Source organism: Hippocampus guttulatus, chromosome 11 (assembly GCF_054856545.1).
Source record: "Hippocampus guttulatus isolate MCC_2025c chromosome 11, RoL_Hgut_1.0, whole genome shotgun sequence".
Lineage (NCBI taxonomy): Eukaryota > Metazoa > Chordata > Actinopteri > Syngnathiformes > Syngnathidae > Hippocampus > Hippocampus guttulatus.
The window spans coordinates 10,732,803-10,758,998 of NC_141271.1; the positions used below are offsets into that span (position 1 = coordinate 10,732,803).

A 26,196-nucleotide genomic window follows, 5' to 3' on the forward strand; every position below is an offset into this window, starting at 1 on the left:
GCGTGTGTGTGTGCGCGCGCGTGTGTGTGTGCGCGCGCGTGTGTGTGTGCGCGCGCGTGTGTGTGTGCGCGCGCGTGTCCAGCCACTTTTGATACACTGCCGAAAACGACTCACAAATGCGTGCCTTGTGTGTGGCCGTAGCTGTACATTCAGACCACAAGAGGGCGCTAGTAATCTACAGGTGCAGCAGACAGATGACCGATTGAGTCTGGTCGGTGTGCAGTAAGTACGCTTTCACTTGTTCCATTTCATTCTTGCATGCGTTACGTTTTAAAGAATGTTAAATGAATGGTACTTTCCCAGAATATGCAACCATGTTCCCCTTCTCCGAAACACGCAAAATAATTGCGAATATTAGTGGTACTAGCGTTCAGTTGTGGTCTGGATGTGAACACACGTCTCTAGCCACCTATTTGCAAGTCACCGCACGCATTTGTGAGTCGTGTACGGCAGGGTTGTAGCAAAAGTCAAATGTGAAGATACAGCCAAACAAGAGGCTTCGATGTTTAAGATCAAACATTTACAGATTTATGTATAAGAAAACCTTTACTTGTCTCACAATGGAGAAATTCCCAGGATGAAATAAATAAAATAAAATAAAAGGACGAAAAGAAACTTAAACAGGGATGGGAGCTGTTGTAAAGGCAGCCACTCTCGCCGCACCAACTTTGAGTCGGAGGATACATTTAACCGTATATTTTCGCATACAAATCGGTGCATATTTTAACACATTCGTAACTTCGGTGACGCATTTTATTATTCTCGTTAGACAATTGTGACTGTGGTTACGGGTACATACATATTCTTTTCACATATTTGTGCATTGAAATACGCATTTCTATACTGTATTTATATATATTTGCTCCAATAATGCCCCCCGTAAAGCATTGTAACTTGTGTGTGCAAAGTGTTGTGTGAGTTCGTTTAGCCGTGTGCGTTGGTCAGTAAAATGTATCATTCTTATTGAAGTGTCTGACTGGGCATAGTCGGTTCCACCAAAATGTTTTTTACGTTTCAGGGCAACGTTTTCCAGGTACCTACGTGACCAGAAATAGATCGTAAAGTTGTTGCACGTCGCTAAGTCACGTACCAGAAGTGGTCCCAATTCAGTTTCACAATGAGAGCACGAACCGGAAGTGTTTTGTAAATATTCGACGCTTAACCTTTTTTGTTCATCTTTTTTTTTTTTCACAGAAGCACCGCGTATGAGAAAAATAATACAAATCAGACATCAGATTAAGCAAAAACATATTTTAAAATGTAAAAATAATACATAGAATAAATAAATAATAGCACATCTTTCTTAGATTTAGGAATGACGTAATTAGACCTTGTATTAGGGTGAAGTGAATATCAAGTATCAAGTACAACTTTATTATCAAATGTGCACATATAGCACAGATGAAATTTCTTCCCTCTCACAACATACAACAAGAGGAGCTGCTGCGGGTGCCCGCGCCTCCATCAAACGAAAAGTTAACATAAAATGACAAAATAATACAAGACAAGAATATTATCAATACTTTCTGTCAATAAGTATGAGCTTTATCGAGGCGCCGTCTTGGTCTTCCTCCTATGGCTAACTTAACCACGCTTTTTAAAATATGACATGAACATGTCTTCATCTATGTTGTACAAACTCATTCATTGGTTTATTGCTTACTTTTTGTTTGTGATGCCTTTTTCTTGTTTGATTGTTGTTGGGGGCGGGGGTTGCACTTTCTTGCTTTAGTTTTCTTGTTGTTTGTTTGAGATTCCTTTTACTTGTTTGCTTGTTCCCATAGTTTTGCTAATGTGAATTGCACAAAAGAGGCGGAAAATGCTCACGATAACAGGGAAAAACGTGATGGCCATTTTTCAATGCATTTTCCATGAATCATTGTGGGAGCTGACAAAGTAGATCTATAATTGTGGAGTGCACAACATACAACATGCATAATTGCAGTCGATATTTGATAGTATGAAAAAAACTTATCGGCCATAAATATAAGAGAATCAAATGAAAATATTTGTGACAGTAACTGAGTCATATTTATTAATTACAGTTCATAAGTGAATGAAAACACTTCAGGCAATGAATCTAAAAGAGTGAAATGACAGGTAGAGCAATAACTGAGCGTGCTTCCTTGTGCCACATGACAATATATTCTTATGTCACTGCTCAAACCAGTTCTGTGTGTGCCATTCGGAATTTCACAAAGTTGGATATCAGAGCTGTCATGAACCGAAAGCTGCTCTACAGATGATATCCTGGTTAATAATAGAATAATACCTTCTGGTTTTAGATCAATCAAAGCATTTTTACACACTGAGACGATAAATTCATATTACTCCTGTGTATTGTCATGTAATTGCGTAAAAAAAAAAGTCAATATTTTTCGTGCTTAACATGCTTGTTTTTTTACAAATGCACTTTTGCCTACATGGACATGGTTCAAATAAAAAGACGTGCTGAAAATAATGTGATTAGAATTTTTAGGAATGGGATTTGTTGTATTATATGTCATAAAGAATCGATAAAAATACTTGTGGAGCTCGATTGGTTTTGTAAAAATCCTTTTAAAAAGGGGAAATAAAAATGAAGAACTGAAATAATCAAGTTGCAACAAGGATGCACACCCTCTTACAAGTGGGAACTGACGTGTCTGTGGTCATATTTAACCAATACTGTAACATTCAACCTCTTGTTAAATGAAACTCGGCACACACCCGCCACCATTTAAAGTACGTCTGATCTAGTTCGGCGGTTCTAGAAGGCCTCCTTTCCCCTGGCATCTTTTTGCTTTTGAAAAGAAGCCTGAAGGTTTTGTACTGACACTGACTGCTATTAACTGTTGATAATTCTCTCTGCTTTGACAGTTCCAACTGAAGAAAAGCAAGCCCAAAGTACGATGCTGCCACCATCATACTTCAATTGCAGGTATGGAGTTGTTTTGGCGAGTAAAGTTGTTTGCACCAAAAACACCTTTTGGAATTATAGCCAAAAAAAAAAAAAGTGTTATGCTCCAATAACACCTTGATTTTTATCAGCCCATAATACATTTTCCCAATGATGTGGAGGAGACCTTTCCATCGTCCAATGAAAACAAGGTTTAACCATTTGGCCACAAATGCAAAGGGTGCTCATTACCAAAAGTGCCCCGCAGCTACCGTAAAGCATGTTGGTGGCAGCATCATGGTTTAATTCAATTTTGGTTCCGCGAGAACTGAGGCTTTAGAAAAGTTGGACCGATAACGGACAGCCCGAACTAATGTTAAGCACCAAACTTTGAGGCTTCTGTAAAAGAGCAAAAAAATAAAAAATAAAAAAGTCAGGAAAAGCCTACAAGAACAACGAAACTACATTTGGTTTTAATCAGAGAACTCTAAATCGTGGAAAGTGTGTGCAAACTCCCATTTACCATGAGTTTTAATGGAATTAATTCTGAACACAGCCACGTTCCAGTTATGACGTGTGCACACTTGCGCAACTACATTATTTCAGTTATTTTACTTCTCTCAAAAATACTTACAAAAAAAATTCAATTGAGTTGAACAGGTTATACACCACAAGGTTGAAAAACATTTTTAAACTAACTTCATGCAATTTTTTTTTTATTACACAAATCCGCCATTTGAATAGGCGTGCGTGGCCTTTTAATAGTCACTGTATATTTGAACGAGTAAGTACTTCAAGAGATGAGCAAAGATGTCGGTGTCACAATTAAAATGATTTATCACTTAAATTGGCGTGTTTGAAAAAAGAGCACACATTGCGTCAGGCATTTTGTTGAGTTTACAAACCACATAAAATGGTGGACAATGGAATCAGTTCATGAGTTAAAAGAGAAGATTTGTCAGCAGCAGCGTGAACCGTTAAGAGTTGTTCACAATCTGGCGACATTTTCTGTTAAGCTGGCTCACAATGTAGCCGCTGTGTCACTGCTGATATCTAATCGGTCATGTGTCTCGGACAGGACTGTTTTGCCTGAAATGCTTCGCGAGTCTAAAATGGTCGCTGTGAAGAAATGCAAGCGCTTATTGACAAAACAACTTGAGCGCAACCCGATACGGAAGGGGTGAACCGTCATTAACGCGTCAAATTCTTGTGCAAAACCACCAAGGCCACACGACAACTTTACAAACCTTATCACTTTAATTCAGACTGTACAGACACAGGCTTTAAAAAAAAAAACAAACAAACAAAAAAAAGAGACAGATGAGCATCCCCATAAATACAATATAAGAAGTTGGGGCTGTTAAATGGCTAATTTGCATAATGCTCCAATGCACACACACGCACGCGCATACATACATGCATAAATCTGAATTGATACCCCCCACCCCCCCAAAAAAAGGGAAAAAAATCTTGCATCACTCACACTGCCTCCCTTACACATTCATATGGGGATTTCTTTAACATGAACTGTTAGGATGTCACGACCAAAATGAGTATGAACTGTATTCTTGGATTATGTGCGGTCTAGTGTTGACAATATAGTTTGTGTGATGGACACCAAAAAAAAAAATCGAATTCTCCGTCCGTCTTAAACACTATCTTTGCGTTATTTACACATACAAAATTGAGCAACATGACCCCCCCCCCCCCCACCCAAAAAAATGATGTTGCAACAAAGAGGGTTCTTCTACAGAAGAGCTGTTACTCAGGATTGAACCATTTTCAATGCCTACCTGAAAGTGTATAGTATCTCCAATATACAATACTTTTTTTTTTTTTAATTACTCGGAGTCCATGTTCAAGCAGTACTTGCCTGTAAAACACATATGGGTGGAGTTATTTTCTGAAGACACTTGGTTCATGTCCGTAAGTAAAAACATGATGAACCGGTAAACATTTCGAGGTCATGCAAATGGAAGCACACCGACACATGCATACGAGTGACAACTGCTAAACACAGTGAGGTATGTCTCGACACTCAAACCACTAGCGACCTTACTTTTAAAATCATCTGTGCTTTTTCGGATATTTCAGATACAAGAACAGAAACGTGGCTTCTGTGTGGCACACGCTAGCGGATCATAAAGCGCACGCGCCTTCGTCCTGTATGGAAAGGTCAGTCTGGATGTGGAACAACTTCAAAAATATATTTTATATATGTATATATATATCCTCCCTCCCTCCCCCCCGTACAGATTTAAACACGTCTAAATGTAACAAAAATAAAGAATGGCAGGCTTAAAGTGTGAACAATCGTCTTTTATCTAAGCAAGAATAAACATTCAAAAGTTCTCAAGCACCATATACACTCCCACAGAAGAAACCTATTAACAGTCTTTCTGATCGGGGGTCCACCAATGTAAGGGACCACACACACACAGACCGGGGCTAAGGCCCATGTGTGTGTGTGTGTGTGGTCTCCAAAAGTCCTGAAAGGGAAATGCGGTCGTTTCATGGTACTGATGAGTTCATAATGAAACGGGACACACAAAAAAAATCACAACTCGTGAAAAAAGGTTTACACTGTAGATGCGAGAATCGTTCAAGAGCGATGAGGAGCGCTCGGACTGCATTGAACAGTTGGGGTTGAGGAGGAGGGGACGGAGGGGGGGGCAGAATGGCAGTAACAGACCAAATGTGGCTCTTACGTCTCGGGTCCAAAGAAATCGGGAATTGAGTTGCCACGATTACATCTAAAGCGAACAAGCCTTTTGTAGTGTAACAGTCACTTATTTCAACACTTAAAAAAAAAAAAACTGTGCAAACGACCACAAACAGTAACTTCATTCGCCTTCGGAGTGAACATTCAATGCGGGAGAAAAAGAAAAAAAGGCAAAGGTTTGTACTGAGATTTGTGCGTAGCCATTTGGCAACAACGTGAGGGGCTGCTGCTCCTTTTTTTTTTTTCATAAAATCTAACAGACAATTTAAAGCATTTCAGTCTACAAGCAGAGTAACTTAAAATGTCGACCCCGGGTATGCCTACGGAACGCGTTCACAGTCTTTGGACCTTTTGGCTGCACTCGGCACTTTGTTTAGGCCCATCAAGTCTCATTCCATCATGTTTGGCCACTGTGTGAGCGGACACACAACGTACATTCAACATGGAAGAAAACACAATCATGGTGGAGTGAGTGACTAAAGTAAGGATGACTTCAAGTCCGGTGTTAATGACAGAGAGCTTATGTGTTTAAGATCCAAAAGTACAAAACAAAAACAAAAAAACATCAATAGTTCAGGGACCATTGAAAAGAAAACTGCAGATTCTTCCATTTAATATCGAATATAGAGAAAAAGTTCCGTCTGTGGGCTTGCGAGGTTGTCGCAAATAGAAAAATAAGTCCAAAATCGTAGAAAATTGAAAGCTATCCGACCTCATTCCTCTATTTTTGTAGTTTTGTACCTCGTTTCCACTTCACACCGTGGTCTCCCCGTGGTTACCGTTGCTAAGGCGCTTGTAGAACCTCCTCCACGACTGCAAGGTCTTGCCGGACCAGACCCAGAAGCCCGAGGTGATCCCGACGATCATGGTCATCAGGTACTTGATCATGAAAACGGTGAAGTCGGGCGTCATGGGGGCAAAGTTGTGGAGCGGGCAGGGCACGGCGAAGCGCTTGCAGGTCTGCATGTGCCAGGTGCGCTCCCAGTGCTCTCGGAAGGCCTGCTCGTAGAAGTAGCAGGCGATGACGATGGTGGCCGGGACCGTGTAGAGCACGCTGAACACGCCGATGCGCACCATCAGCTTCTCCAGCTTCTCCGTCTTGGTGCCGTCGTGCTTCATGATGGTGCGGATCCGGAAAAGGGACACGAAGCCGGCCAGCAGGAAGGAAGTGCCGATGAACAGGTAGACGAAGAGCGGGGCCAGGACGAAGCCCCGGAGGGCGTCCACGTTGAAGATGCCCACGAAACACACGCCGGTCAGCACGTCGCCGTCCACCTGGCCCATGGCCAGGATGGTGATGGTCTTGACGGCGGGCACGGCCCACGCGGCCAGGTGGAAATACTGCGAGTTGGCTTCGATGGCCTCGTGGCCCCATTTCATGCCGGCTGACAGGAACCACGTGAGGGACAGGATGACCCACCAGATGGAGCTGGCCATGCCGAAAAAGTACAAGACCATGAAGAGGATGGTACAGCCCTCCTTTTTGGTCCCCTGGGCCACTGTCCTGTAAGCGTCCTCCTTGAATTTATCCACGCACACCACCCTGTCCTCCAGGAAGAAGCCGGCCGCGTAGGCCACGGCCACCATGAAGTAACAACCGGACAGGAAGATGATGGGTCGCTCGGGGTAGCGAAAGCGCCTCATGTCCACCAGGTAAGTGAGCACCGTGAACAGAGTGCTCACGCAGCACAGGATGGACCAGATGCCCACCCAGAGCCGGCCAAATTTCACTTCGTCCTCCCGGAAGTACATGATCCCGGTGGGCTTGGTGGGTTCGCAGGGCGCCCCGCAGTCTTTGACCCCCATGAATTTGTAGCCCAGGTAGGACGGAACATCCAGCTGCAGCGGGCACGAGAACTCCGGGGACTGGTTGTGCGGCGGAGGCTTGGGTCGGTTCAAGCTGGGGGGAAGGGTCACCAGTTCGGGAGCATACGGGGAAGACGAGGAGCCCGGGCTGCTGGGCTCCGACGTGTTCTGACCCACGCAGATCTCGCCGGCCCCGTGGACCGGGAACGCCTCGCAGCGAAGTCTCTCGGGCCACTGGAAACCGAATTTGTTCATAAGGGCTTCACACCCTTGACGTGCGCGCTCGCAGAGCGACCGGCAAGGAGGGATGGCTTGCTCCAGAACCGTGCACACGGGAGCGTACATCGAACACAGGAAGAATTTTAAATCGGCCGAGCATTGGACCTTCACCAGGGGGTAGAACTGGTGCACCTCCAGCCCCGCGTCTTCTTGGTTGGTGTGGCCCAGGAGGTTCGGCATGATGGTCTGGTTGTAGGCGATGTCGGTACACAGCGGGATGGAGATGGGCTGGCAAAATCCATGTTCCGGGATGGATATTGCGCTCTCGCTGTTGTAGTGTTGAGCACAAGAGGGTGAGAAGGACAAACCGCACAGCAGCCACATGATCCGCACAAGCACGGAGCCAGCGCTGGACCCGGCCGCCGCCATAGTTGAGGAGGAGGAGGAGGGGGACGGAGGGGGGAGGGGGGGAGGAAAAACTTTGATCCAAGTAGGGCGACTCAAAAAGGGACCAAAACAGCGTCGCAAATCTGCACGTAACGTCCCCCGCGCGTCGCTCGTAGTCCGTGTATCTCGAACGGGTCCACCCACGGTCGAATCCGGGTTTAGTTCATACAGTTTCATCCAAATCAAATCTCCGTCGTGTCATGACTTCTTGATGGTCTTTGTAAGTGACTCCAAGCAGCCCACTCTCACTTCTCCGGTGAGAGGGGGGGAATAAAACACGTCCTGCGCTATTCGAAAAAAAGCAAAAACGACGGGAATCGAAGCTCTCGGGCTGAGTTCAACGCTCGGTTGTTGCTTTGGTGGAGCAAAAACGCGAAAGAAAAGAGTCCTAAATTGCTATCTTTTGTGGCTCCACTCGGCTGAGTGTCGGCTTCTCCAGGCGGTTGGGAGTCCGCAGGCTCGCTCGTTCTCGGCACTGCGGTCGGTTTTAAGGCACCCCTCCATTCACAAGAACCCCCTCCCCCTCCTCAGTCGACCGCGGGGCGCCTGGAAACCGACAGGGTGTCTCAGCCAATCGCGGCGCTTGTTTTCCTACTGGACTCGTCGCTGATTGGCCGTTTACTCCTCGTCGGAGGAAAAAATGCTACAGTAATTAAATTACACCAGAGATTTTACTGAAATAATCACAACCACGACTCATGCCAAGTTCTCAACAAAAAGTGACAGACATTAGAAGGAAAAGTTTATTTCTTTTAACTAAAAGCAATCTGCGATCAATGTGGGAAAAGTTTACTTTTTAACTGAAAGCAATGTGCTATCTATCTATCTGTCAATTTTTCAGGCCGATGGCAAGTGTGGCAAAGTCTTTCAAATGTCTAAAGTTCTGAGCAAGCCCACCATTATCCCCTGCAACACCTCCAGCAACAACCAATGTGAGAGCAAACACCAACACTAGGTCGAATTTACAACACAATCGATTCACACACACACACACGCACACAGGCCAAAATGTGAGGGTGGTGGTGTAGGCAGTTCTTGTTGGCCTCGCTGCATTTGGTTTCTTGCCTGAGTGGGATGAAAGGATGTGGGGGTAGGTCGGCATAGGGGGGAGGGGACAGGAAAGGAAGAAGAGGTCGGGGAGGCAGGGGGAGAAAAGAGTGGGAGATCCAGTTGGGGTGACGCTCAAGCCAAAAAAAGAAAAGTCAGTGGAGTTACAACAAGTAAACTTGTGTTGAAATGGGCCAGAAGGTCAATTTGGATTGGGCATCTCGCAAAAGCAATAGTTTGTCAACACGTGATTTCTCCTGGGACTAAATGAGAAAACCAATGATGGTTTCTCTTTTTCACGCTTCAATTGTCATCAACCTTCACAATTCCTCATAGAACTTTTTCCATCCCCTCATCATCCAAACTGGAAATGAACATAACACGAGAATAACGTCATATTTTTTTCCAAAATAAAGTAATAACTTTGTTACACAAAAGTCAAAGTTTAATAAGGAAAGAAAGTCACATTTTAAAAAGTAAATTTGCAAAATACAACTTTATACTTGTCCGATTATAACCCAAGATACAGCTCCTGGATCCCCTGTAGGTCTAAAAGCAGGTGTCAAACTGTGTCAAACAGATGACAAAAATGATGATACTCAAATGCATGGACACTTTTAGGGTGGTGATTAGAGTTCCCAGGCAGAAAATATTCGGTAAGGGCCAAGAACTGTAACTGCCTCACACTCTAGCAGAAGCAAAACTATGTTGCACATTCCTAAAAAGAACAGATTTAAGCATTTGTGTTGTGTTTATTATTTTACTTTATGTTAACTGTTTTGTTAAGCGCTTTGTTACAGCTGCCGCTGTTGTGAAAGCGCTATATAAATCAGCATGTATTGTATTGTATTTGAAGTTTGATTTTCAGTGACTTCCAACACTCTGTTTTGGATTTGGTTCCTTTGCTGTACCAAGCGTGATTTGAACCTTGAGCTCGAACACAAAGTACAGTTCATACCGAAATGGGATTTTTGATGATTTAGCAATGATATATTTTCGCCTCCCTAAGGGCAACCATAACTATGATATGCCTCGTAGTGCAAACGAGTTTAACAACCCGAGTTTAAATAGTAATTGCACTCCACACTATGATCCCAAAGCACTTCAAGTCTCAGAATGTTAACCCTTAACATGTCTAACAGCTAACCACTTACGATATAACCAAATAATACGTAGACTTATTATATTTGCGTTCATGCCATAATGGTTACTGGGGCATAACTCTTTCACAAATAATGTCAGATATGTTCTACAAACGTGCTTAGTGCTTAACACGCCTCAATCAAACGACTGACAACACTGCCACATTTTGCAAAAGGCTTGAATCGTTTTGCTCTTCAAAAGTAAATATTTTTAACATCAATGGTACCGTGAGTCTACGATGACAGCTTGAATTGCTGTGGAGCAAATAAAACGAGCAAACACACATGTCAAAGCGATCTAAAAATAGTATCTCCAATAATAGACACTTCATATAACCAAAAGCTAAGAATGTCAAAAAAAAAAAAAAGATGCATCAAAGCAAATCAAGAGACGGTTTTCAACAGAAAAGGGATCAAAACATGATTTTTTTTTGGGGGGGTTGGAATTCATTTTTACATGACAACTACATTTTCGAGCATGAAACAGCAACAATTCACACATCAACTGTGTTTCGGAGCATTAAAATGAAAACAAATAAATACATATCTGCAGAATCAATCATTTTTCCGTCTTTTTGTTGTGCATAAAACTATTCAATCAGTTTCTTTGTTGTTATTGTTTTAAATGTCTTGATAATTTTCTGGGTCAAAAAGGCAACACTGAAAAGGAAAAAAAAATACATGAAATGATTTAAGTCGTCGACTTATGCAAACATGAAGTCCAATATTATGAGGGGGAAAACATTTTTTTTTTTTAAACATAAGCTATACATATATTTTGATATAAGTCCAAACATTACAAGAAGTCATCCTTTTACAAAGGGAAGTGAAGGAGATATCAGTGGAGATAATATTGTATGTCGGTAATTTGATGATGATGTGTCCTTCTTGTGAAGTTATGATTAACAGTAAATCTAACAAAAAAAGCTTACTGTCGAATATCTAGAACTTGTGACGTCTTTATTCTTGTGAAATGATGAATCACTCTTGAAAATACGTACCGCCTTTTTCAAAATATCCATCCATTTTCTGATCCTCACAAGGGTCGCGGAGTGTGCTGGAGCCTATCCCAGCTGATCGCGGGCCACACAGAGACGTACAACCATCCGCGCTCACACTCACACCTAGGGACAATTTGGAATGTTCAATCAGCCTGCCACACATGTTTTTGAAATGTGGGAGGAAACCAGAGTACCCAGAGAAAACCCACGCAGGCCCGGGGAAAACATGCAAACTCCACACAGGGAGGCCGGAGCCGGGATCGAACCCACGACCTCCGCACTGTGAGGTCGACACGCGAACCACTCGATCACCGGGCCGCCCTTTGGAAAATATTACTTTCTTAAAATGAAAAAATACACACCCTTATTTTCAAAAAGATTACGCCTTGAATCTCATAGTGTCGTTGCTCCTTCACATGTACCCCTACAGACACCAGGACTCCCTCTAGTGCACTCGTGTCAAACTCAAGGCCCGGGCACCATATCTGGCACGCCACATCATATTATGTGGAACGCGAAATCAAATCAAACATGTCAACTTCCATGATGCTTACTAAAATCTCGACCAAAATTTAACATTTTCAAATGTAATAAATAAGACACATTTTGTAAGCATTTTCTTGGAACCAAACCCCTCAGGACAGCAACTTAAACAATAGTTGAGTAAATTGACCTTTTTAATTTGGTTTCAGTCATAACGGCCCTCCAAGGGAAACAGTAACGACAATGTGGCCCACAACAAAAATGAGTTTGACACCCCTGCTATAGTAGTACATAAAATAATCACTGCCTCTGTGCAGGTCAGTTGTATTCAACTTTGAAGTTCCATGCATTTGCATGTTATCTTTGGCATGTGTTTAAACATTGGAGTCGTTTAATTTTCACTTTAGTGTAGAATGCACTTTATTTTATTTTTTGTTTCCATATGTCCTGTCATCAGCTGGTGACCAGTCCAGGGTGTATCCTGATTCCTTCCCAAAGTAAAATGGGTTAGGCTCCAGTTCAACCATAGTCCTAGTCGAGAATATGGATGGATGAATGAATATTAAGAACATTATGTTCATGTTCAAACAGTGCATAATGATGACGATGGTGTAGAAGAGAGAAGCTGAAACAAATGGAGGCTCCTGCGTATGCTAGACTGCGCCCACAGTGCCCACGCACAATCCGCCCACCGGGAACTTCTCGCAGCGAATCCTCTCCGGCCATTCCAGATCTATCGCGGTTATATTGGCTTCGCAGTCTCGATGTGCGTGCTCACACAGAGGCCGGCAAGGGGGGATGGGTTCTTCCAAAACGGTGCACACGGGTGCGTACACGCTGCACAGGAAGAATTTGAGATCCGCCGAGCACCGGGCCTGCAACAGGGGGTCGAAGCGGCGCATAGCCGTAGCTGCGTCTGCTTGGGTGCTGTGGCCCAGGAGGTTCGGCATGATGGTCTCGTTGTAGGGAAGGTCGGCGCACAGCGGGATGGATATGGGCTGGCAAACCTCAAGCCTTCGGTCGGCGTGTGTGAACAGTAAGAAATCCAGCCCGCACAGCAGCAGCAAAAGCGCGCAGCCTGCGGTCCGCCACAACGCCCCCATAGTTGTGGAAGAGGAGAAAAAGGAAAACCTTCTGTCAAAACAAAGAGACAAAATTCCGGTCATCCAAGTGGCGTACTGTACAGCCAAAGTCAAACCTCTCTCGTGATATTTTCAGATCTTTCCATAAAAAAATGTCTTCATCCCTCAAGCAGCCCACTCTCCTTTTCTATTGAGAGGGTGGAGATTTAAAAAAAAAAAAAAACACCCACTCTTTCACAACAACAATTTAGAAAAAAAAATCTCTAACTGCAAGTGGTGAAAGTATAGGCACTCTGTACTTCAGAAGTATACATGTTTGCATTCAAAAAGTGGCAACACAAAGAAAGAAAGTAAGAAAGAAAAGTCCTGAATCAACTCATGCGCTTCAGGAAAAATTAGAAAGTCCACATTACCACTTTATTTTTTAGACAAGAGTAGAACTGCAAATACAGACTCAACTCAATTTCTAGAGCACTGGAACACCAACTGCTGAGAACTCACCAAATATTAAGAGTAGATGTTTTGTATTTTGTCTCGATTTAAAATAGCATTTTTGTCATACATCTGGTGAGGACGTGGCACTGCAGTAGCACTGATGAAAAATTGCAGCCCCCCTCCAGCGTTGAAGTTGCCCAACCCTAGTCTCATACAGTATATTGAAAATTGATTGTATTGACAGTACGTCGCTACATCATGCACCTATTATGACTGTGTTTCTAATTCTTACAATGCATAACGAACCAGTGTCATCGCATCAAAAGGAAAACAGTTTGTATAGATGACAAGAGGAAGCTTGTTGCTGTAAAACAATGAAATTGTCTCATGGTGAACAGACACAAGGCTTCCGCCATCTGTCTGCGTCGCAGAGAAACTAATTGGTGCGTGTCAGAGATTAATTCAGCATGCAGACCACTTGTCATTACTCGGGTGAAATGTCTGTCAACAATGCTGTGAAATAATTAAAGACACAGGCCACTTAAGTTATTGATTAGGAATGTTGACACACGCAGTGATTTCCCTTGAGGGTCTTTCGGACCGCCTCAGCTCAATAAAGCGGTGAATGAAACACAAGTATTAATGGCAGGATGGAGGACTTGTTTTCATTTTGCCCAAGTAAACGAACATTCCATCAATCCAGTATATATATATACTGCTTGTCCTCATTAAGGCTCCTTTTGTCCCAAGCAGATATGCTGCCTGCCCAGCAGACCACTCCATAGAAAAATGTTGTGGCCACAGAGTTATAAATCTTCATGAGTATCCCCTGAACACTGAAAGCCCTCATCCCTCTGAGCAGGGAGAGGCAACTGTAACCTTTCCTGCAGAGAACTTGTTTTTGTCTCTCCAGTCATGTTTGTGCAACGTCAATGTCTGTTTGCTTATTCGTTTTTCCACTACTGATATGAAGGCGGAAGGTGAACACAAAAGGCCCCAGGACAGTTCCTTGTGGGGCCCCAGTTCCACAGAGAAGCCTGTCAGACTTGCAATCCAGTGTCTTACCACAGTGTGGTCAGTTCATTACTTTTTCCACTACCGATATGAAGGCAGACGGTGAACACGAAAGGCCCCAGGACGGTTCCTTGTGGGATCCCGGTGCTACAGAGAAGCATGTCAAACTTGCAGTCCCGCGTCGGTTCGTGAGGTAGTCAGCAATCCAATCTTTTTGGTGATGGGCAACCCCTGCGCACTTGAATTTGTCCCTCAGCAGGTTGGGTTGTATCAGTTTGTACTAGTTTGTATTCTATCGGCTATATTGGTTTGTATTTTCAATCCCAGACCTCACAACTCCCAATAGATATGTCATTGTTCTGCACCCAAACAACCAGTAAATATTATTTTATGTAAAACATAATTTGTTGCAATCACTTGTGTTATGAGAACTGTCTATCTGTTTAATGGCTAACAGCCTTCAAATAATCCAGTGCAGGCTATTCAATTTAAATGTTGGAGTCAGTCCGATCAGATTTCGGCGGCTCAACATACTATTCGTGCATATAGTTTAGTTCGTAGTCACGGCGTAACATAAAACTTCAGCACCTGCACATTCAAAACAGGTTGACATAGCTGTAAAAACATTCCTGCAATGCTTTTAAGAAAAAGAGAAAATAAATGTTTGACACATGACCATCTCTTCAACTGGAGACAAGTGAGCATCAGCATATCCAGTAGAGTACGATCATTGAGCATTCTTATCCTGTGCAAAGAAGGATATTTAAACTTTTCTTTTTTTTTTTTCCAGTGATGACTTGAGTACTTGTGTTAAAAATTCTATATTTTCTATAATCATAATTAATAGTAGGCGGCCCGGTAGTCCAGTGGTTAGCACGTCGACTTCACAGTGCAGAGGTACCGGGTTCAATTCCGGCCTCCCTGTGTGGAGTTTGCATGTTCTCCCCGGGTCTGCGTGGGTTTTCTCCGGGTACTCCGGTTTCCTCCCACATTCCAAAAACATGCATGGCAGGCTGATTGAACACTCTAAATTGTCCCTAGGCGTGAATGTGAGCGTGGATGGTTGTTCGTCTCTGTGTGCCCTGCGATTGGCTGGCAACCGATTCAGGGTGTCCCCCGCCCACTGCCCGAAGACAGCTGGGATGGGCTCCAGCACCCCCCGTGACCCTACTGAGGATCAAGCGGTTCGGAAAATGGATGGATGGATAATTAATAGTTTAATGTTTAGGCCCTGACCCTGACGACATGTCTCTGCTATATCGCCACAATTCACTGCTACATTGTTCTCACTCCTCTCACATTTTTATCAGTTATCTTCAAACCCATATAATTTATTTAGAAACACATCTCTGAAATTGCAAACATTCAATTTAATTAAATCATAAACCATGAAAAATTATCATATCAACTACCAGTATACATTGTGTGCTTACAATTGAAACACTCCAACAAATAACGTACTGGATTTGCTTGAGACAGCAAGTTGCACAAGTGGTTAGCACATCTGCCTCGCGGTTCGAAGGTTTAGACTTCAAATCTTGGCTCTGGCCTTCTCTGTTCCAGTTTTCCATGTGCTTGCGTGGACTTTCTCCAGGTACTCCGGCTTCCTCACAAATTCCCCGAATTTGCAAGTTAGATTCACTGAGAGCTCTAAATTCTCCGTAAATGTAATTGTCTATATGTGCCCCGTTAGACTTGTCTTCACACGCAACCCTCATGAGGAACAATTGCTGTAGAACATGTATGGATGGGTGGGGATCTTTAAATAGTCATATAAGTTACTTCTATAGTAGAATTAACAAAAGAAGTCCAATCACATAAACATACTCTCCCCGCAAAACGTAGAATTTCCAAGTACTTCACTCAAGAATTATTCCACTGAATTGTTATTGCACATTGGACATATTTGCAAATAGAGCAAATAAAATGTCGTCTCCCTGCATATTGTAGCATGTAGCAACCATGTCAGGTCAACTGGCTACGCTTTGAGTTGTGTAACTACTGCTGTTTGCTTGTGTATGTCTGTGGCTTCGGGGCGGTGTGCGCAGTGGTTGGGCAGATGGAGGTAGTCCAACAGGTTTCCAGACAGTCTGCTGCTATTTGAATGGCTGTTGGAGATTTACTGGAGACCAATGTGAAATAAACAAAAGAAGGAGGAATCCGGGTTCAGTCACTGGTGACACGGTTTAATAATAGTCAGACACGTGCATGTCATGCCAAGTATTTGAGCTTCCACATGAAAAAAAAACAAAAAAAAACAGCTACGGTGTCGATCTATTCCCGTGTAATTTATGGCCTTGAGGTGGGGTAAACACAAGGTTTCTACTTTTGCTAAGGAGGTAATTCAATTTGTGGACAGCCCTCGTTGGCATGTGGGTTGGCCACATTACATGTTTGAGAGGATTTACCTTGACAGTCGAATCTGTCGCTTTGACCTACGCCTATGCGTGTGTATCGCAAATAAAGCCTGTGTACAGACTACAGTCTGGGTCAGGATTGGTGTAATTTGTACTTTATTTGCACAAGTCAAGGGCACCACAGTGAAGTATGTGGTTGATACAAATGGACGACAGAAGCGAGAGCCCAAAACGATAAACAAAGCATTACCATTCATGGAGGCACACTTCTTGCGTGTATGTGGCACATTGTCATGTCACCAAACACAAACACGTCCCACTGCCACCTTGTTGACAAGTTCAGAGAGCGTTTAAGAAAATGGCGCTTATCAGAAGGTAATGCAGTTAGCTAAGGCTAATCTGCGTGTCCAATAACATTTGTGTACGTACTTAGCTTTTGGCTTTGACATGACAACATGGTGTGTAAGATTTTTTTTTCTGCATGATAGTGGCTAGATTCACTTGATTGCTTAATGTCACGCTTTACTGACATTTAAGCCATGAAAAAAAAGTTTTCCATGATATGTCTTGACTGTCACAGGTTGATGAGAAGACCTCTTCAGCAGGAGATAGTGACTTAACCCGAAAGCAATGTATTTTGTATATTTTATATTTAACATAGCAATCATTCTAACGACGTGAAATAAGTTTTCCTGAGCATCGACTGCAAGTCCCGGAATATGTTCGCAAGGAGGACAGAATAACCAGTTGTCTGACTACATCGCCGGGGAAAAATGGTGATGTAGTCTGTGCTTGTTTTTGCAGTTCCATTTTATCATGAGCATGACAGATCAATAAAGTCTCATTTTAGCTTATCAGAAGTAGCAAATGGCAGTTACGTAACATGTTTTGAGGAGATTCTAGAGATCAGGGGGAGAGGCAAACATTTGAGATCAATGGGCCAAGTCATTCGATGAGGTAAAAAGAAAAGCAAAAATGTGTCTGGAAAATATGAAAAAGAGGTCATTTTGACCAATAACATTCCTTTTGAATTGTATTATTTATAATTAATAGATTTAGAATTAATATCTATTCAATAAAATAAAGAAACAAATGTTAGATACATATACTGTATATGGGGAGGCACGGTGATTGACTGGCTAGCACGTCAGCCTCACAATGCAGAGGTGCAGCGTTCGATTCCGGCTCCAACCTTCCTGTGTGAAGTTAACATGCCCCCCTTCCCTGTGCCTGTGCGGGTTTTCTGTAGGTACTCCGGTTTCCTCCCACATTCCAAAAACATGCATAGAAGGTTAATGGAACACTCTAAATTGTCCCTTGGTGTGAGTGTGAGCGCCAATGGTTGTTTGTCTTTGTGTGCCCTGCGATTGGCTGGCAACCGGTTCAGGGTGTCCCCCTGCCTACTGCCCGATGACAGTTGGGATAGCCTCCAGGACACCCACGACCCTCGTGAGGAAAAGTGGATTAGAAAATGGATGGATGGATGGATTTACTTCATTTGAACATCTACATTGGTTGCAGATGATTAAAATCTAGTAAACCCATGTCTTTTTCCTGTGTTTTCCTAAGAAATAAACACATGATGTATGTTAGTTTAACACTTTTTAATCACGTGCAACTGAAAACTTTTTTTTGTCAGCGGAGGTAATAATGACCTCGTAAATTATCTTTGGCTTTCTTGTCAGGTTAGGAATGCAGACCGTTTTCCTTTCGCTCTGATAGTGTATTATCACTTTCCTGTGAGACAAAGCAAGATGTCTGTGGTCGGAGAAGACGCCAGTAGCGTGGTTCCGTTTATGTGTGTGTATATACTGTATTACCTAACCTGTAGTGAACTCGGCAGACACTTCTTTGATCAGGCATTAGGTTGTGTTTGGCTGTCTCCTCGCGTGCAAATTTTGATTGAACTCCATGTCTCATTTTTAAGTTTTTGTCCCGTCTCATTTTTTCCCCTGCCACAAAAACGGTAAGGATGCTTTAATGAACCAATTTTAAGGGCGGAGGTCGTATGTTTAATTGTTACTTAATGCAACTCTTTGCCCAACCCTGCTATAGATCTTTCCGAAGTCCTGAAAAGGAGTACTGATTGATCATAACTAGCATAGTGCTAGTGGTATAGTAAAAGGTGGAATATTATTGTGTAGTGACTTGGATAAGGGTAAGTGTATCGGGAAATCAGGAGAGAGAAAGAGAGTGAGGAATGCAGGCAGCTGGTTAATGTCTGTCAGTGCAGCACAGAGAGCCCACAGTGCTGAAATACTCACCCGCCCCCCCTTTCTCTCACACACACAAACACATGCACGGTACTGAAAGAAGTATTTATTTGGGCCACCAGAGTGTGTGTTCTGCAACGAGAGGCTCATTAGCCTCTTAAAAAGAATGACTAATACTGTACTAGTACCCTTCTCTCTTTCTGATCTGTCTATCATATCAGCATCCATCCATTATTTCCCAGTGCTTATCAAGAACTGGGTCAGGGTTGCAATCAGCCGAGATAGGAAAAAGAGCGGGTGTTCTTCTGTGACCGCTGCAGAACCACGCCAACACTTAATTCTACCAGCGTTTTTTTTTTTTTACACACACACACACCAGAACATTGAAGTGGAAGCATTCAGAAGTTGTAATCAGATGCTTGAACCACCTCAGCTGATTCCCCCAAGGAATTGCAACCCTCATTCCATGCAGGATTTGAATATTCCAGTGAGGAGCAATGTGCGGAATGATTAGTCGGGCCTCCCAAGAAAAAGATGGTCTTAAGCAACGGTCTGCTTAGGAGAGATTAATGTAGCCTAAGGACTGGTCATTTGGGAACGCAGGAGTCTCGCATGCCTGAGAAGGGAGCTCATAGGAGAGGGCTGTGGTTTCTTCCATGTGTTGGACCAGTAAGGTATGAGTCTCACACTACAGAATAGGTTGTTTACACGGCACTGTTTTGCTGATTATGGACGAAAAGCAGCATTGTTTTGGACGTTTGTATCCACGACAAATGCCTGAAAATGGGTCTTGAATGTGAATGTTGAAAATGGACAACTGTTCAGTGTTCAGTGTAAGAATGCACAAGTATGTCCCCACCAAACAAGTCAAGTCAAGTACAACTTTATTGTCAAATGTGAAATTTCCTCCCTCTTTAACAGACAACAAGAGGAGCTGCTGCGGGTGCCCGCACCGCCATCAAAAGAAAAGTTAACATACAATGACAAAATAATACAAGACAGCACATTAGACGGAGACAATCGTGCAATCTTAACCACTTCCCTGCATACACTTTGGTGTCTGTAGCAGTTATAGATGAAAGAGGAGCGATTCAAGGTGTCCTTTTCAACAGTGGATCAAAGACTTCATGCAGAAATGTGCGCACGTCTGCTACAAGCTAAGCTTGAAAGCAACAAAAAGCCGTAGCATCAATTAACGAAAAAGAGATTGGCTCTCTTCCCCTGTCCCATGTAAATCCGCTTCAATTCCAAGCCGCGACTCCCAGTTCCACATATGCATCGGCGCTCTGCGCTGACGCTCCTTTCGAATCATCGTCTGCTCCTCAAGCCATGCTTCCATCCAGCCGCGGACTGTCCATCAGCACCGAGCGGGGCTGTGAAAATGCTGCCTATTTCAGGCGCAAGACACAAGCACCATAGCAGTTTTGTTGTAAAAGATCCTGAGTATTATTAAAGACATCAGAGTTATCGTGACATGGAATGACGCCTCTGTATAAAAGCTACAAGAGGAAATGGAACCTTCATGCCAGCTCACTGCAGAGGAGCTGGGTGCCATCTCGGTAGTTTACCAATATTCTATATTAGTGGTCTGGCCATCATGGAAAAAAAGCTAAAATAAATGCCAACAGCAGACGGTGGAGTATTGCCGGGGCTATGCTCTTTTAAATCAATAAGGGGAACGGAGGTGTGTGCAAACCGGGGTGGGGTGGGCATCCACAGGTCCCCAACCACGAGTCTGATTAAAAAAAATCCACCGGACATCCTAATTAAGGAATGGATCATACAGTGTAACAGACTGAACAGGGTCATAGTTGCACTTGAGTCAGAAGGATAGAGTGTTCCTCTCTAAGCTCATAATGCAGCCAACATATTTTAGTGTCAGCTGAAGAGCAGAAGTGGTCATTATTCCCATTATTCCCAAAAAAGGAATCTGAAACTTTTTGCCACTCATCAGATCTGTGTGTGTGTGTGTGTGTGTGTGTGTGTGTGTGTGTGTGTGTGTGTGTGTGTGTGTGTGTGTGTGTTTATATAATGGGGGTTGGTCGTGTGACTGATGCTTCCACAGTGAGGTTGACAGACACCAACTGTTTAGCACTTCCTGCCCTATAAGTGTTGTTTTGTCTCGACATGTGTTTTGACTTTGTAGTTACGAGAGGAGTAGGTGAGGGTTACAAATCATGCACTTCAGTCAAAATCACAGACAAGACAACACTCGGTCCAGTTGAGTAAGTTGCGCGGGATGCGACTCTTTCCACTTCTTCCGTCAATCTTTTTTGACGCCACGTTTGCTTTGGGTGTGTGGTGAGAATGCGGAGGAGTTGCCAATTGGTGCGGATTTATCAGGAAGTTAAAGCCTCGGCTGCCGAGAAAGGTGACAAATCCTAGTGCTATGACAGCAGACCGGGTTTCTCGTTTAAGCTTTAAACACGGATTGCGTGTTTTGGATTCATCTGTCGTCCAAGAGACCATGGAACCTCAACGGAGCCATTTACGCAAGATTTTTTTTAAATGTAATGTTTTTGTTGTTCAAAAACAGCATTTAAGAGACTCAAAATGTTTTAAAAAGTGACAATGTTTTAATCTGTAATAATTAAATCACATTATAGTCCAGCAAAAGCACCAGGCGGGCAAGTCGAAAGTTGTCTGTAAATTAGGCGATCAGGGAAAACGAGAAGCCAAAAGCCATAAACACGTGACCAGCATTAACTTTTTAACGGCGATGTAGAGTATTGTAAAGTTGACTCGCTGAATCCTGAATAGTTGACTAATTGGTTGAACCCCTAATTTCCATTAAACTGACTGTCATATGGAACAGAAAGTGTGCTAAACGATTGCTATTGCGCTGTAGTGGAATTATCTTTACTCATCGGGGCGTTACTAATAGAAATATTGTTACTATTTCAGTGACAAGTAATGGGTGGAAAATTAGGAAGTGAGAAATGAGAACAATTGTCTTTCTTCTCTTCTCTTGCCATTGAGTGTGGAAAGTGAGTTGTACAATGCAAGCAAATCAATACGGGGTCGTGACAAATGTGAATTTTAGTATGGCCATTGTGCGACAAAAAAAATGGACAGTGGGCCGCAAATGCGCCCAGTGGACACATCCGTGGATTGGGCTCCGTTGTTGTTAAGAGTTCACTCCACCGTTTCCCAGGCTGACCCAGACAACAGATATGCGAAAATGCAAGAAAACATCCATTTTATAAGATAACGTCAATGCTAATTCTGGCCTTGACTCAATGATGACTCCATTCAAAAGATAGCAGCATGATCATTCTTTATTTATTTACCCCCCCCCCCCCCCCCCACCCACGCACAGCACAAATGTTTCTTGGAGGCCAGGTGTTAATTGATACAAAATAATGAGGGGAGGGCATGTTGGCTCTGTGGTCCTTGTGTTTCATGATTTTTAAAGTAATTGTTAATTCTTGTGTATTTGATGGAGGATTTTGAAATAAAGAAGTGTGGGGGAGGGGATTGCTGAAGAATAGGAGCAGAGGCCCTACAAAAGGAACGTGGAGAAGGAAGAGGATTAGGCGGGGTAGTGTCGGGGGAGGCCCCCCTGCGGTTCGGAGGTCACACACACAGCTGTGGTCATCACCTTTCTCTATGAGGGACTCACACACACACACAAACTACAGTGATCAGCACCCTCGGTGGGAGGTTGACCTGAGCCAGATGGCCGTCGCTGTCTTTTTATGACACAGTTTTTCTTTCTGACCACACCTAGCTTCTCAAGAACACTCAACGCATTTCCAAAGAGCGGTGTCACGTCGTCGTGTGAATGAGCCAGTCAGCCAATAAATCTAAATGAATGATGTATTCGTAAAATACACATATGAAGATGTCACTTTGGTGTCAGCCCATAACCATGGCCTCTTAAGTAAACAATGCGAGGATGGCTTTTGTGTTCACATAGAACTTTATCTATCTAGCTAGCTACAGATAGATCCTAGATAGATAAAACAAATCCTGAGCCATTTTCAACGCTTTAGCCAATCATTTGTAAAAATAACACCCACACATGAAGACTGATGAATAGGATAGACTTTAAAAAAAATTAGAGAGAGAGAGAGAGATACACACATTACCAAAATGTAACTTACCGGTATGTGGTTTTGGCCCGACACCTATGATGTAGAGACTGACAACCATTCACACTGTCGCTGAGTATGAACTGAACCTGCGCTGCTTGCACTGAAGTCAAGTGAATGTACTGCAACACCATCAATGACACTTCTGTACCTGTAGGTAGGAAGTGCAGTTGCCTGCATCTGTGTATCAGTCACACAGTGCCCGTAAGTTTTTATTTTTTTATTCCAAGGCTCAAGACATGTGTTTTCAATATTCTTAAAAGGCATGCCTGCACACATGGCCTCAGCCCACATTGCCAGATTGAAACTCTACCCCACCCATACTGTCTCAAAAATAAAGTCTCATCTTCCATTTTTTGGGATCAAGTGAAGGATAAGCTGAGAAGTCTTAATAAAATAAAATAAGTTATCGTGATAAAAAACATCGATGATTAAATCCTTTTTATATTGCACAAGCAGCATATCCGTAATGCATCAGTAGCTTGGCTCTTTTAATATGACAGATATTTAAATATTCAGTACATAAACATCCATTCATGGTTAATCGCCCTTTTCCTCATTCAGGTCACGGGTGATTTGGAGCCTACCCCAGCTGACTTTGGACGAGAAGGTCTGGTTGCCAGCCAATCAGAGGGCACATATAGTCAAATATGCATTCACACTCAAATTCACACCCGATAACCCAAACAAGAACAGGGGAACATGCAAACTCTACGCAGGAGGGCCTGAGCTGAGATTCAACCCAGAACCTCTTGTAATGTGAAGGCGGATATGCACCCCATTAGGTCACTGTGCTGTCAGATGATAACTTTGGCTAGTAAATTTGCCATTACCTCATTAAAATCATCTATTAGTGTGCATTCTGCTGTCGCTTTATTATTTCAATCTTAGAACATACTTATTGTAGACGAAAATAAAACTGTCGGACAAAAATATGGGAATGTACCTCCACTGTAGATAAGAGCATAATACGTACTGTATAAAACGTACATCTGGAATGTGTTTTTGTTTTGCCTTCTCCTCACGCTATCATGGTTGATGAAACCACACTCTCAGATCCACTGTGTTCTGTGGCCTGGCTTCATGTCAGCATGTTTTCCCCTTTACGCACGCACGCACACACACACACACACACCATGTCGTAATCCAAGCAGCCAGTGTGTGTTCATCAAAATCCCCCCGAAGTCAAAGTGCTGCTGGAAATGACACAAGGTTTACAAGACGTGTGTGTGTGTGTGTGTGCGCGCGTGTCTATTTATATGCACCATTGATTTTTACTTTATACAAACATAATGATCATGTAACAACGTGAAAATAATTAAAATAGATTGTGCGTCATGATTAATTCATTGTGGCTTGACTTGGCCACCAGGTGTCAGTATAAAACTGACATGCAGAAAAACAAAGAAGAGTTTCACACACAAGGAAGGCAGTGTCTGAGTGCCTAATTCACAGATGTACGATCTCCCTGGCCAACTGTACATCATCCTTCCGTGGAGGTCTGATTTTAGTTCCTTGTAAACGTAGTTTGCACACTTCAACCTATTTAGATTCCTGCCACAAAGACAAAACACCTTCAACAATCAGGTTTTATAAGTCAAAGTTACTGAGGTCTGGGATGAGATTCTAACTCCAATAAGACAAGAAGAGACTTTCAAATTCAATCTGAAAAAAATTAGATCTGTCTAACTTCAAAGTAAAGCCTCTATGTCCTTTCATTATTTTTGCGAGTTGTTGATACATTAAGTTAATTGTCAAGTTCTCTATGTGCTGAATTGTTTTTTTCTCTGTCTTTTCTTTATTTTTTGTTGTTATTGTTATGTACGTCTTCCGACGCGCCAGAGACTGCTGATGGAAAGAAGCCCTTGGCTAATTCTGGCATTTTTACATGTAGATGTTCATTAACTCATTCACTCCCAAAGACGTTTTTAGACGTCTTTTCAGACTTGGTCTAGAATTGGCTGGTACTGAATGAGTGAATATGCACCGTCCCGACCAGCCAATGCAACTGCCTTGTTATTGCCTGAATGTATGAAAAGCCATTTTAAAGATCAGTATAAAGATCAGGGTGGCCCGGTAGTCCAGTGGTTAGCACGTCGGCTTCACAGTGCAGAGGTACCGGGTTCGATTCCAGCTGCGGCCTCCCTGTGTGGAGTTTGCATGTTCTCCCCGGACCTGCGTGGGTTTTCTCCGGGTGCTCCGGTTTCCTCCCACATTCCAAAAACATGCGTGGCAGGCTGATTGGACGCTCTAAATTGTCCCTAGGTGTGAGTGTGGGCGTGGATGGTTGTTCGTCTCTGTGTGCCCTGCGATTGGCTGGCAACTGATTCAGGGTGTCCCCCGCCTACTGCCCAAAGACGGCTGGGATAGGCTCCAGCACCCCCCGCGACCCTAGTGAGGATCAAGCGGTTCGGAAAATGGATGGATGGATATTCTGAATTATTGCGCTTGAAACATGACACATAAATCCTACTTGACGCTGTGTCTTGAGGTTAAAAAAACAACAACAAATCATATGAAGGATGAGTGAACAGGTGAGTGAAAAGAGCAACACCTGAGATGAGGGAGTGGATGAAAACCCGCTCTCCCAGCCTGTCGGCTCTGAGCGAACTTCCATTTCCTGATATTGCCGGCAGAAGTCTTCTTTCTTCGTCAGCTCATTGCAACTGCACTTCTCATGCACAATTACAACCCGTGCGTCATGTCTTTTGAGTGAAGCACCTCAATTGGATGAGCTGTAACGAAATAATCAGTTCGAAATCAGATAATGTAATGTTTTCACACTTCAAAACAGCCTCCAAAAAGGTCTCTGAGATTCTCTCATCAAACTACAAAAAGGATAGAGAATTCCAAGGAGCACAAAAGAACATCGCCTCTGCTTGAGGTCAGCAGCTCTGTCTCATGCAAATTGCCATGACGACTGGGACAGAGCAAGAGAAGAGCATCTAACAATACAGTCGACCCCCGCATAATTGGCATTCGGAACCCACAGAGTTGCATGTCCGCAGATTTTTAAAAAAAAATGCTTAGATCCTTTTATTTCATTTTGCCTTTTTTTCATGAAAATATTTATCTCATGTTTATTATAATTTTTGTAGAATATTGGGGAGATTGTAAAAAAAATAAAGAGAAGAAAATTCACCAATTGGCATCAATTATATGCCATTTTTTGCTATTTGTGGTCAGCCTTATCCCTATCCTTCCTATCCCGTGTAAATAGCAACTCTATTGCCATGGTGTTTCTTGCATCCGAATG

At 43.1% G+C, this 26,196-nt stretch overlaps 2 protein-coding genes and 1 long non-coding RNA gene across 4 annotated transcripts; 1 reads left to right on the top strand and 2 right to left on the bottom strand.

Moving 5' to 3' along the window:
- The first annotated feature begins 135 nt into the window (after positions 1 to 135).
- LOC147198043 (uncharacterized) lies at positions 136 to 23,765 on the top strand. Of its 2 annotated transcripts, XR_015102224.1 has the most exons (5): positions 136 to 222; positions 2,860 to 2,920; positions 4,973 to 5,053; positions 8,914 to 9,004; positions 23,505 to 23,765. It is a non-coding gene; the product is annotated as an uncharacterized LOC147198043 (long non-coding RNA). The 2 variants fall into 2 exon arrangements; XR_015102225.1 differs by lacking the exon at positions 8,914 to 9,004.
- On the bottom strand, positions 4,117 to 8,538 carry LOC147198044 (frizzled-7-A-like). Its single transcript, XM_086123422.1, has one exon. The coding sequence runs from the start codon at positions 8,247 to 8,249 to the stop codon at positions 6,354 to 6,356; it is 1,896 nt and encodes a 631-aa protein (XP_085979548.1). The 5' UTR covers positions 8,250 to 8,538; the 3' UTR covers positions 4,117 to 6,353.
- LOC147198045 (frizzled-7-like) lies at positions 9,543 to 13,004 on the bottom strand. Its single transcript, XM_086123423.1, has one exon. It carries the CDS (start codon positions 12,909 to 12,911, stop codon positions 12,399 to 12,401), a length of 513 nt encoding a protein of 170 aa, XP_085979549.1. The 5' UTR covers positions 12,912 to 13,004; the 3' UTR covers positions 9,543 to 12,398.
- Positions 23,766 to 26,196: the final 2,431 nt, after the last annotated feature.

Excerpts from the sequence above, each read along its gene's own strand:
- LOC147198044 (XM_086123422.1), bottom strand. The coding sequence starts at position 8,249 with ATGAAACTGTATGAACTAAACCCGGATTCGACCGTGGGTGGACCCGTT.
- LOC147198045 (XM_086123423.1), bottom strand. The coding sequence starts at position 12,911 with ATGACCGGAATTTTGTCTCTTTGTTTTGACAGAAGGTTTTCCTTTTTC.